Source organism: Sphaerodactylus townsendi, linkage group LG16, assembly GCF_021028975.2.
Source record: "Sphaerodactylus townsendi isolate TG3544 linkage group LG16, MPM_Stown_v2.3, whole genome shotgun sequence".
Classification (NCBI taxonomy): domain Eukaryota; kingdom Metazoa; phylum Chordata; class Lepidosauria; order Squamata; family Sphaerodactylidae; genus Sphaerodactylus; species Sphaerodactylus townsendi.
The window spans coordinates 32,561,180-32,574,434 of NC_059440.1; the positions used below are offsets into that span (position 1 = coordinate 32,561,180).

General features: G+C 41.5%; 1 protein-coding gene across 13 annotated transcripts in view; it reads right to left on the reverse strand.

Moving 5' to 3' along the window:
• KIF1B (kinesin family member 1B) overlaps window positions 1-13,255 on the reverse strand; it is a 109,621-nt gene that overhangs the window by 89,698 nt on the left and 6,668 nt on the right. For all 13 annotated transcript variants that reach the window (XM_048518703.1, XM_048518697.1, XM_048518705.1 and 10 more), the window contains exon 2: window positions 12,060-12,238. In XM_048518703.1, coding sequence (XP_048374660.1) covers window positions 12,060-12,165 — 106 coding nt within the window. In that variant the 5' untranslated portion in view covers window positions 12,166-12,238. The remainder of the gene's footprint in view (window positions 1-12,059; window positions 12,239-13,255) is intronic.

A 13,255-nucleotide genomic window follows, 5' to 3' on the forward strand; every position in this document is an offset into this window, starting at 1 on the left:
GCAAACACCAGAGGTACTGAAACAATATGCATGTGTTTATAGCAATATGAATGTACAGTGGAACCTCAGTTTTCGTTGGTAATCTGTCCGAAAAGAATCGATGAAAACCGAAACTGATGAAAACCGAGGCAAACTTTTCCATAGGAATCAATGTAAATCCAATTAATCCGTTCTAGGCACTCCCAAAAACATACCAAAAACACATTTTTGGTGAATAAACATAGTGTTTAATGCTGAAAACAGTAACAAACAATAACCCTAGGACCAGCTTCAGAGCCAGTGGACCAATGTCGCACCAGAAAGCTGTCCAAAGAGGTCTGTTTCCGACACCTCTTTAAGATTTGTCTGAAATGGGGCAAGACATTGTCATTAAACAAGTTGCAGACATGGCCCGCAACAGCTTTGTCCGGGTGATTTTTCTCCATAAATCCTTGCACGTTACCGCAAATCGATGAAAACTGAGACAAATCGATGAAAACCAAGACAAATTTTTCACTGAAAAAATCGATGAAAACCGAAACCGATGAAAACTGAAGGCAATGAAAACTGAGATTCCACTGTATTTATTGGGGGGGGTGGGGGAGGGACAGGAAGAGGGTGAATGGTGATGATTACTTATTATTTGTTAGCTTTGCCATCAGTCTTTTGCCATCAATTGACCTTTTACACTGAATGTTGTTTTTAATGTTTTATTTGTACTTTTTTATTGTTTGATGTTGGATTTGTTTTTATGGTAACGATTTTACTGACTGTGCAATTGATTCTATATTGTGACCCACCCTATATTGTGACCCACCCTGCGGGGATAGGGCGGGACACAAATCCAATAAATAAACAAACAGGCAAGATCAATTCATCCTTCCAAGCTGGCAGTGGATTTTCCTGTAAGGCCTACAATCAATCTAATTTTTATCCCACCATTTCTCCAAGGAGGTGAGGGATCCTTTCGAAGTTTTATCCTTACACCAATTTTGAGATAGTTAGCTAAGAAGGTGCAAATGGCCCAGATTCACCCAAAGGGGTTTGGACAGAATTGCTGTGACCTAGTCTTTAGCCTGGGAAAATGTAGCATCACGCAGTGCTAATAAAAAGTCCTCTAAAGGGGTTATGGCGTATCTTGATGTGTATGGTTATATAAATAGGAATGCTTATTAAAGCGGCTACTTGACTCATCCCTAAACCTACTAAGAACCTTGGAAACAATTATCCTCAGCTTGCCATTTCTATGCAACAAGCTAGTCTCATTTCATTGAGAATGCACAGCTAAACGCAGATTCACTCTTACTACACACTGAGATGGTTTTCAAGACAGCCATCCTTTGATTTCCTGGATAGCCCCGGAAAAACTCAATGGGCTTTAAAAAACAACAACGGTACAGTAAACATGCAAATCCATGTAAGCCACAGTCAGTTTGCAGCAATTCAAAAGAATCACTAACAGAATTCATTCAATGTCTGGCTATTTAACTGAACAAACTACTCAGGAGAGCTTGCGCCTCCCAAAATCTCTGCTCTAGATAACATTGAAAGCTGTAACGTGAGAGTTTTGTGACTTAGACTGAATCAGACGATCAGTCCATTCAACTCCATATGGTCTAATTTCATGGGCAGCAGCTCTCCAGCACGTCAGGCAGGGAAAGATCTTTATCGCACAGCCTCTGTCCATGTTTACCGTGCAAAATGGCTAAGCGATAACCAGCTGAAGGCTAAAGAGGGAATGTGCCACATAGCTCTGGCTAAGAGGATGAACAGGGATCAGGCAGGTGATGGGCAGTGGGGGAGGGAAAGGGAAGGTGTGAAAATAGGACTTGATATAAAGCTTTGTGGACATCTGTAAGATAAATGGGAGGGGGGTGTGCTAACTGTGACCTAACTTTTGTAAGAAAAGAGAAAAGTTACAAAAAACATAAACAGTAAACTACGGTTGGCCTATCTCTGCTTATGTACTTGCCGGTATCTCCTGTAGAGTGTTACAATTTATCCAGATGTATGAACGGAAAAAAGAACACACAAAGAAGCCAATTTTTAAAAACCGTACACCGTATTTAACATAGAACAAGGTAAGATGTGCAATTTGATAGCTTTAGAACTCTTATTTTTCAACAGATAGCAAACCAGCAACGCTTTCCCACTAGCCTGTTTCCCCCACCTGTGGCCATAACCCAACACCATTCGTGATAACTGTCCACGCTGTAGCTTTTATGATATTGGGCCATGGTGGTCAAGGCTGGGGCAACAGCAGCCACCACAAAGGTCCCTACAGGCCAAGGGTCAGCTTCTGGATCCCCTTCCCACATTGTAAAGGGCTTCACACAGAAAACTGACCAATATGGCTCCAGTTGATCCCTTTGTAGAACCCCATTACAGACCCATGATGTAGGACTTCATTGTGCAGCTATACTGTTTTCTTTTTCCTAACCCCCTCTTTTTTAATAGTTTGGATGAATGGTGCTCTGGACTAATAATTTAATTACACATTCCCCACGAAAGGAGAGAGACAGTAAGGGAGGCAATCACAACAGGGCTTACATTTTAAAAAGAATACACTTGTTTATCCGATATTTCCAAAGACCCAAAGTAGCAATTAACTATTCTGTTTGCAAACCAACACTAGAAAGCTTTTGTGTTGGGTCTATAATTAATTTCCATCACTGTGGCACTAACAGCAACTTTGAACATCGGCAATAACCCCAGCCACCTGCTTCGGAGAAATCAACCGCTTTACTAGGGGCTTTCAGTTTACTAGAGCCTGTCTTTATGCAGCCATTTAACACAACATTTATTACTTATAGGTGCCCCTTGGTAATATTTGCACTTACCATTCCTAAATGTTGTACAAAACAGGTTTCCACTGTTACTGCAACCATTTTTCTTCCCTATCCAATGTGCACACAACTGTCACCCAGCCTTGCCAGAAAAGCCAACTGCCGGCCATAGAATTTATTAGATGTACAGGAGAAAATCTCAGAAAGGAAAAAAAAAGAAAGTACGACAGCATATTCAACCTGGTAACAAAGGATGGTAACTCTCAGATGTGGCTGCTATACGTCCCAACTCTTAGAGTTTCAAGTTTAATTTTCTCCACATTGAAGAACTTTCAGCAGAACTTGCTATGGCTTCCTAGGATGTCGAAGAACAGGAACTATAGGTGATACTAGAGAGAAAATTAGTGGCAAAAATCAACGTAGTATCTGATCTTCATTATGATAAAGATGGCAATGGTTACAGCATCTTTAAAGCCTAGACTAGAATATTAAGCCCTTTAACCAAGATCTATGAAATCCAGTTCTGTGGGGCAAAGAGGGAAAATGAGGGCATGACCTTGAAAATTTTGCTGCTAAGTCAAAGTTTTAATTGGTGTTATTGTTCTGTTTGTTGCATTTATTTATATTTGTAGTGTATTTGTATTTATTGTATTTTTAAATGTCGTAAGCCACCCCAAGTTCCCTGTGGGGAGAGGGTGAAGGGTAGAAATTTTAAAAAACCCATAAAACATAGCCCATAACTCCAATCCTGAGCTTAACAGTATCAGCTTCTACCACTCAACCCCCTAGGCATGGGGAGACTCTCAGTGACTATGTACGTTTTCTAGAAACATTTTTATAGAAAAAATTGGGACTGGAAATTTCTCTACCTTATACCTCTGGTGATTTCATAGCATCACGCATCTCAGATTCAAATTCAATAAAATAAATTCTGGATTCTTCTTCTTTCCATGAGGATCACAGCCAGTTATCAGTGAGATAATGCCTTCTGTCCTAGATAGCAAAGAGGAGACTGTAGAGGGTGTCTTTGTGGAGAAGGCTTTGGGGGTCAGCAAAGAACACGTGGAGCAGAGACAGAATCATAGAGTTGGAAGAGACCACAAGGGCCATCAAGTCCAACCCCCTGCCATGCAGGAACACATATTCAAAGTTGAACAGATGGGAGTGCTATTATCTCTTCTCCTCTTCACAAAATGCCGTGGAGCGTAGAGAGGGAGAAAAAGAATACAAAGTCTCTCCAGTAACTACTCCAGACATAACAACTCCGGGAGAAAGCACAGAGATTGCACTTTTTTTTTTAGCAATCATGATCAAAACCCTATAATAATAGGTAGAGATCAGAAAACACTCCAGGGCAGGATGTGTTCATTTCCTCTCTCAAATACCCTTCAATACTCCTGTCCAATCTCTTCTTCTAATGTGGTCTGGAAACAAGCAGGTACAACACAGTCATACACAGACCACTGCCTGAAAAGGAAAACCTTTAAATAATCTAAACGCCCAAGTATGTGCCTTTCCTGAATCTGTTTCCCAACAATACTCAGTAAACAATACTCAAAGGGCAAGAAGTACACAATGCCATTTTCAATCACTAAATTATGCAGTGTTTGGATTAAATTTTTAATCATGGCGACTGGCAGTTGCACAGATTCAACCTTGATTTGGGGGCACTTTTTTTTAAACTCAACACAGACTGCCAATTTGAATTGGAACTCAGCTCCTCCCAAAGAATGTGTACCTTTCTTATTTGTTCAAAGTGTGCAGAAAAGAATTCACCAATTCTATGATGAAAAGGAAGGGCTGCAGTAGTATTTAGAATGCTTCCTTTGTCGGCGTGGTTTGGCAAACTACGGGTCTCTGCAGTCCCATATAGATTCCAGTCCCTCTTCAGAAAGACTCACTCCCGTCATTTGTACTAAAGACAATGCTCTCATTGTGTCAAATGGATACACTGCTGACTTGCTCAAAAAGAACTGTTTGCAAAGACTTCAAACAAATATCAGACTCCCCAGAGTATCTTCATCCCACATTTGCCACCAAAAGTTATTAAGGAAAAGTAAAGTGTCTTTAATTTTCTCAACTCTGTTGTTATAAGCCCCAGTCAAGAGAATGTTAGATTACTACCACTACCAAAATTGACAGTAATACAAGCATGTCTATTTCCTAAAACAACAAAGGAGATACAAGCTATGGTCAGTTAGCACAAAAGCATCTGACAAGGGTTTTGGGTGATTGTTTTATAAATCCAGGCAACCTATTCACTATTAGGTTCAGCATATGGCTCATTAGAATATGACCAGTCCTATAATGAGATGGCCCACAAAGCAGTTCCCATTTAAATGTGGGATTTCACATGGATGTATCTGCAACACCACTTTAGTGGACAGAGTAACATTCAGAAGATTATAGGCAGGAAAGACCAATGAATATGCCAATTTGAGATGCCTCCAATGCCCCCTGCCCACAAATCACCTGGAAGCTGGTAAGAAAGATGACAAGCCAGACAATGCTGAAGATGGGTCTCCATGGGTGCGCCATCAGGAAAAAGAAAAAATCAGTTCCGTGCCAAAATGCAATGCAGATTTTTAAAAAAGAAAAACAGGATTCAGCATCACAACAAATCCAAGAAGTGAACATAGTTCTTGTTATTTTACAAATGGGAAATGGAGGCTGGAGGAAATGTGCCCAAGGTCACACAGTGAGTTCATGGAATAGGTGGGCTATGGACACCAGTGTCACAGATCCATCTTTGTATCTGACAAAGGGAAAAATACAAGACCTCCATTGTCCCTTCTCCCATGCTTCTGAACAACATTTGTTATGTTTGTGTAGGAGTTAAACAGAGGTAAGGAAAAATAATAGGAGTGTCAAAAGAAAAAAAATCCATCCATGAATATGCAGTTTACTGGGAATAGAAGGAAGAGGTTACACCCCACCCCCCACACAAATATATGACTATAGCAAGTCTTAGCTACTTTACAAGAATCTGATTAAAATAATCTGAAGGCAGAGTTCATATTACACCAGAACAAATGCAGATAAATGGATGCTTCCCAGCTGTAGAACTGCACTTGCTTTCCATTTCCAGATGCATTTTTCAAGTTACTTGAAATAAAGAAAGCTTAGCATACACCCTAAAGAACGACAGACTGGAATTCAGCAGGATTTACTCCTGGGCTTTAAGAATTCAAGATCTGTACCAGGAGAACAAGGTGGGGGAGGGAACAACACAGCAAAGGAGAAAAGCCAGTCAGATTCTCAGCACAGAAGCTGACGCTCTCATCCTCAGCTGCTCTTGCAGAGCCAGTCGCTATAAATACCTACTACACAGCTGGCTTTTCCAAAGGACAACATTTGCAGTGCCTGAGCTGTGCTAAATTACCACAGCCATGGCCATGTCTCTGTTTGGCCCCTGCACATATACTGTTTGGGTAAAATGTCAATCACTTGGGCCGTTTTGTACATGTTTTCCATATAAAAGCAAAATTAAAAAAAAAAACAGAAATGCCACCTGTAGCCACATCCCACCCACTGTGGAATAGCATGCAAGATTTATACAAGCTCCTAAATGGCAAGGACTTCCACTTAAAGTGGGTTTAGGAAGGTAAAGTAAGAATGCAGTATCACATTTTGAGATACACAAAGGAAAACCACATCATATTAAAGGAGTCAGTTTGAAGGCTGCGCTGTCTCAGCCCACACTTTTAAAGAAGGATTTCTAAGTGCGAGAATCAGTCATTTATTATTTAGATCACACTGTGATTCAAGACAAAATCGCCTACTCTCTATCAACATTACTATACGTAAAGAATAGTTCCCTGTACACTATAAAAACATATTTGCTTAAACTATTGTGTTTTTACCCAGCTCTGTAAAAAAAAAATGCCAACGTTCACAAGGTGATCATCATCATATATAGAAGTGAAACAAGGACATTCCCTAATAGATGCTTAACAAACTGAATTCCCTCCTTTTAGCCTGTACTCGGGACACCTTTTCCTCCAGCTGTCATACTGATGAAAAGTCCCCTTTTCCCATTCCCATTATTGCTAGCCTAATATGAAGGATGAGAACACCCACATAAAAGCTGGTACAGCAGTTTCCAGGCAATGAGATGGAGGGTTGCTTGTTGCTTTTACTTTCTCATTTGATGCCCCTGAAGTAAGGATACACTTTCCCTCCCATTAACTCATGTCTGACTTATGGTGACCTCTGGTGGGGTTTTCAAGGCAAGGAACATTCAGAGGTGGTTTACCATTCCTTGCCTCCATATCAACACCCTGGTATTCCTTGGAGGTCTCCCACACAAATACTTGCCAGGGTCAAACCCTGTTAATCTTTTGAGATTGATGAAATCAGGCTAGCGTAGGCTATCGAGGTCAGGGCAAGTATTCACATGGACTTACCGGTAGTATAATTATTTCTAGGGCTTATGGGTTTATTTGCAAGACTGTGAAAGGCATCAGTTGTATATCAAGGCACAAAAAAGTACTGCGAGACCTTAGTTAACGAACTATCCTGTGGTAGGAGCCTCTATGGTCCCTTCATGATGCGGCTGGCCTCTACCTGGGCCAGGGTTTTTACGGCCCTGGCCCCTGCTGGGTGGAACGCTCTTCCTCCATCTATTAGGGCCCTGTGGGACCTTGGTGAGTTCTGCAGGGCCTGTAAAACTGAGCTGTTCCACCGGGCCTTTGGGGAGGCTGGCTGCTGATGTGTGCCCCCTTTATAGAAGCCCCCACATACTATCTAACTGACATACTGTCGGTCCCCTCCAGGGTGGGGGGAGAGAGTTTGAGTCTCAGATGCCGCAAATGGGATGGGGCGGTATATTAAGTGCAATATGGGATGGGACAGTATATTAAGTACAATAAATGATAATCATCATCATCATCATCATCATCATCATCATCATCATCATCATCATCATCATCATCATATAAGCAAATGTGTGCCATAGTATTTGGAATTTCACTGAATGTTGTGGGTATTTGATCAAGCCTGCTCCATGCTGACTGTGATAGTTATGTCTGTGAAAAGAAATTCTATTAAGACGGCATAAAAGGCAAGCATCAATAGCTGGTACTTGCATCAACTATCAGAAATACTGGGAGCAAGCTTGGAAATTATGCAAACTCCTGTGTGGAAACTATGCAAATTCTCCCCACACCCCCAGCCGCGCAGTCATTGCATAAGCAGGCTACCGTTGCTTCAGCAATGCAGCTTGCCACTAAGTGCAGAAGGATGCAGTTACTGCTTGACAGGTGTCTGGGAAACAAATTGCACCTGTACACCGGATTGTGCTTTCTCTCTTCTGTACAGCACATGACCAAAGCCTTCATTGTGCTGTAATTGCAGTTATCTTATCTCTCTTCAAGGAGCTAGTATCACTTTAAAAACAGAGAAGAAATGGGGGGGGGGGGTTTGTATGCTTAGCTCCTCAAAGAACTGTTGGTGGGAAGAACTAGAAACCGAAGGAGCAAGATTGTGGGAGGCTAACCCACCATCTATTGTCGTGAAATCTCCACTAATGACTCGTCACCTTGAGAGAAATAATTAGACTCTTGATTTGTTGGTGTAAATCCCTTCCCGATCTGAAACTGCACAACAGTTTTGAAGTGTCCATTTTAAAACATTCATTAGTCGCCTTTCTTATCTGCAGAACTTAAGTTGGCTTTCAATGTAATTAAAATCACAGTGATAACAAAATACATAGAAGACCACAGTTTAAAATCTCAATTAAGGAATCCCAAGTAAAACAGCCTGAATTTTCTTCTCTGCTAACAAATGTGTGCATGCTCATGTTAGTCCTGTGTGCTGCTTAATTGAAAGTCTCTTCCTTCCTGGCCAGGTCTCGATTCTCAGCTGCTGGTAAAATGAAAGCTCCCAGAAGTCTTTTTTTTTAATGTTGCCAAGGGTCAAGGTCAGCAAAACTGCATGGAGAAGTTTCAGATGGCAGCTGCTGCTTTCTCCCTGGAGCCCTTCTGGACAGGCAGGAGAAGTCAGTTAATCCCACAAGTGAACTGCTTCAGAATCAGTGCTTCACGTCTTGTCTTGGTTGATATGTGTACCTTGACAGCTAGGGCAGATCAGAGGGAAAGGGAAGCTTCATTTGGGGAAGCTACCCCTGGGGCCTACCCTTGGAGGTCACAAATGTTTTTTCTTGCAATTACGGTGTAACCTTTATTGACTGCACTTTATTGTTTTGAGGATGGAACCTCCATGAGGCATACATGGTTTGCCACGCACACTTTGGAAAGGTGCATGTTTGAATTGGTGAGGGAAGAGGAGAGGTCACTGGGGATCTGTGAAAATTCGCAATAAAACCAGGGTTGTAGTCTGAGGACAGTTTGTGCTCGCCATGGGCAAGAGACTATTTACAAGCCTGACCAAGTACAAGTTCTATGAAAAAAAAATTGGGACTCCAAATTAAATGTTTCCTTCAGCCTTGCCAGAGTTCATGACACCTACTATACCCTATCCCACTGAAAGATATAAGTAGAATCTCCAAATGCTGAAAACAATTTCAGATGCTGGCCGGAAAAAACACAAGCTTGGGTGTGGAGCACCAATGGAACGTTACCAGCTGCAGCCACATGGTTGAACAACATTCCCTCCAAACTGGCTCCGGTTATTAGCACAGAGAAACAAAGAGCCAACAGCTGAGTCACTAGAATGTGGCCATGAAAATATATTATTTTCTGTTGTGCTTTCCAGAGGAGGAAGTAATCCTCTCTATGGTGGAACTGTGGTGACAATCACATGGGAATATTAAGGAGCAAATACAGGTCCTCTGTTTCTTTTTAAATCATACCCCTCAACATATGAGAGAAGATGAAGCAAGGAGAATGTAGTTCATACGTTGTCTGGCAAATGTCTACGCACTGTGGGTTGAAAGTCCTGCAAATACAGGATGAGATGGACAGATGATACTTGAGTATCAAGACTCCCCCATGCTCAGTTCAAACTTTTCTTCCTATGGCCCCAGACTTTAATTCCGGCACTATTAACCTATAACCAAGTTTGCTTGCTATTGGACCAGGCCTCAGCCATTCTGGTGCCGAAGAAGCCAACTCAGAAGAAAGATGCAGAAAACGCTACCCAGTTGTGTGAGACTGACACGATGATGGAGAAGGTCTTTGTGAAATCAGGAAATGGTTCCAGCAACAAAGAGAAAGCCACAACACATGGAGGTGGCCTCCAATAGTCTGTCCTCTGTGTTCCATAGCTTCCAAAACACAACTTATCCAAATCAGAAAGAAGGTTGCACAATCCCTCCTTTTATTTATTTATCTATCTATCTATCTATCTATCTATCTATCTATCTATCTATCTATCTATCTATCTATCTATCTATCTATCTATCTATCTATCTATCTATCTATCTATCTATCTATCTATCTATCTATCTATCTATCTATTTATTTATTTATTAGATTTTGTATTCCTTCCAGCTTGACTATTAGTTCTGAGTCTTGGTGAGTCTCCTTTTATACAAGTTTCAAGTTCCACCAGCAAGCTTTTGTGCTCATGTTCATTCACCTTGTGGATTTGTCCATCTAACACTCTGAGAGTTGTAAACCATCTCCAGGCCACCCTCCTCTTCTCCCCCCACCCCCACCAGTTCACTAATGCAGAAGAGAAAAGCCCCATTAGATGCTTTGATTGCTGCTATGCTGTTCAAGAAATCTATGAAAATAATATTCACATGAGTCAATCACCTCTCTCTTCATCTGCCAAGACCACACAAAGCATTGCTGAAACTAGCAATGCCCAAAGGAATCACATTAATACATCAAGAACTTGGGAAACCTGTCACTCTGGGAACATACTGTATTACTGTAGGTTATGGCTGCCTCATCAACAGCCACTTGTCCATAAGGATCTTCCCTAGGACTGCATGTGTCCCTTCTAGCCTTTGAGACAGTTCAAGAGCTAGCACAGTACTTTGAACAACTTGGTCATCTTTGAACATACTGAGCTCCAAAGACAATTCTGCAATCCCTCAGCCAGCTTTCTGCCTTTCAGCCCACATTTCTAGATTTTTAATAGAAGCAACTTTCAAATGTTAACATCTGCAATCAGCCCTAAGACCATGTGAGCAGTCTAGGCTCACTGCCAATCTATCAGCTTCTTAATGCAGTCAGCACATGTGACTTCTCAGCTGGACTGCAGGATTTCATTTTTTTAAAAGAAAAATAAGAAAGGACTCATAGAATTACATGCATTGTAGAAAGCACAGCCAATAGGCATCCTAACAATTAACCAGTTGTTTCATGGAACATAAAATCCATTTTAAAGAATTTTTAAAAAGCAAGAATTCTAGGTGCAATGATCTCTTTTAGAGAGCATAAAGAAAAGCCACAATTCTGGCCTGCTTCCAATTTTTAAAATCAAAGCATATTTGCCAGAAGAGGCAACTTCCTTTCCTGGCCAAATGTCACCATGAGTCTCCAGTTCTTTATGGCTATTTGTCCTTCACAATGAATGGCAACACCACATAACATGCAAACAACTGCTGAGATGCCTTTATTGGACAGGCTGGTCCATATTTCTAATTTTCTGGGAAATATTAAAACCTAATTATTTCAACAGATCCTGCAGAGTATAAAATGTCACCCTTCTCCTTCATTACTCATTTATACCCTGCCTCTCTTCGATCACGAAAACTGGTGGCATACATGGAGTTCCCAGAATACCTTTGTTCCAGACAACATTAAGACCCAGATCTGCTTAGCTTTAATCATACCCTAAATGGACTTTTAGATTTCTAAGGAAGATATTTACAAGCACATATGCAAACTGTCTTGTCCAAGTGAGCCTGATACATTCAACAAAGAAAAGGCATTACTCTGGAGTAGGGACCCAAGACAAACAATGAATCACTCCAGTGCCAGTCAAATTTGTCATACCGTATCATTACTGACAAACAGAACTACAGAAAATCCAGAGCTAAAACCTGCACAATCTAAAAATCTGCAGCCTTCCAACTGTAAAGACTGCAGTCCTCTGAACCTCTTCAGAAAAATGAATTCCACTTGAGTATCAATGGAAGTCCCCAAATCCCATGTGACTGCTTTCAACTCATTCTCAAGAAGTCTGCAGGTCAGCAAAATCCATATGGGCAAGACATGCAGCCTTCTGCTTTTATGGGGAAACAAGCGTCACAAGATTTCCAACAAGAGGGAAGGAGTCCCTTGAATGAATAACTCTCAATGACATCACTTTGCCAGTAATTACATTATTGAGAGTCACAGGCAGGAGAGAAACTGCATTAGAAGATTGTGTCGGACTTACTGGTCGAGTTGCCTTGCATCTGGATGATGCACTTGGATTCTTTGCCAATTTCCCGGGAATTAAAGGGCCGGACCCGGACAGCCACCTTGACCGAAGCTCCTGACATTTTGAGGTCCTCCAGTGCACGCTTCAGAAACTGTATGTTACAGGCTTCTGTAGTTTTCTTCCTCTGGTGTTACCTTTTCAACAAAACAAGACACAGAGCGTTTCAACTATTTTCAAACACATTCCCGAAATACTGATCGTGGTAGGATAGTGTCTGAATTCATCTGACATATCATATGCAATGGTCAATGTTTTGGAGCCCCAAAGAGTCTAAGCGTTACCGTCCTATCCAGCTAATCCCCAGCCAGGAACAGCCTCTGAAAAAGAGAAGACTTCATCCCCAACCCCACCAGCCAGGGGGGGGGGGGAAATGAAGTTTGCATCACTGACATCACTTGTGCTGTGACTCAAAGGACTTAAAAGGCAGGCCAGCCTTCACGCTGTTTGTTCATTTTATTAGTACATGTGTCAAGCTCAAAGACTCTTACACCGCCCCAGGGATTTCCTTAGTTCACTCTGTAAATAAATTAGCCTTAATGACTGGCCTGCATTCCTATGAACCCACAAAACATCGTCTCTACACAGAACCATACACACAAAGGCAGAAGGGAAGACTGAGGAAAGGCCTCCAATGTCCAAGCTGATTTTTGTTAGAAACATTCACTCCATCTGAAGATGCATAGTAAAGGGGCAGTCAGAAAAATAAATATTTATAATTCTACCATTCTATTTTTTAAAATAACCATACTATAGATTTTCAGTTAGAAAAGTTTTTCTAGGTCTTAATTGTGAAGCAATACTTATGACATATAAAACTTCTTTATTTTAAGGATTGCCGCTGTTCCATCTCACTTACCACTAACCAGAGATGCTTGACAGTCAGCGTGGTATCGTGTTTTAAGGGCAGCAGACTCTAAACTGGAGAACCCAGGTTTGATTCCCTTCTCCTCCACATTAAGCCTGATTGGGTGACTTTGGGCCAATCACAGTTCTCTCCAAACTCCCTCAGCCCACAAAGAGGAAGGCAATGGCAAACAATTAATGGATGTATTGTCGAAGGCTTTCACATCTGGATTCAACTGGTTCTGGTGGGTTTTCCAGACCACGGCCACACAGCCCGGAAAACCCACCAAAACCAATTCATGGATGGC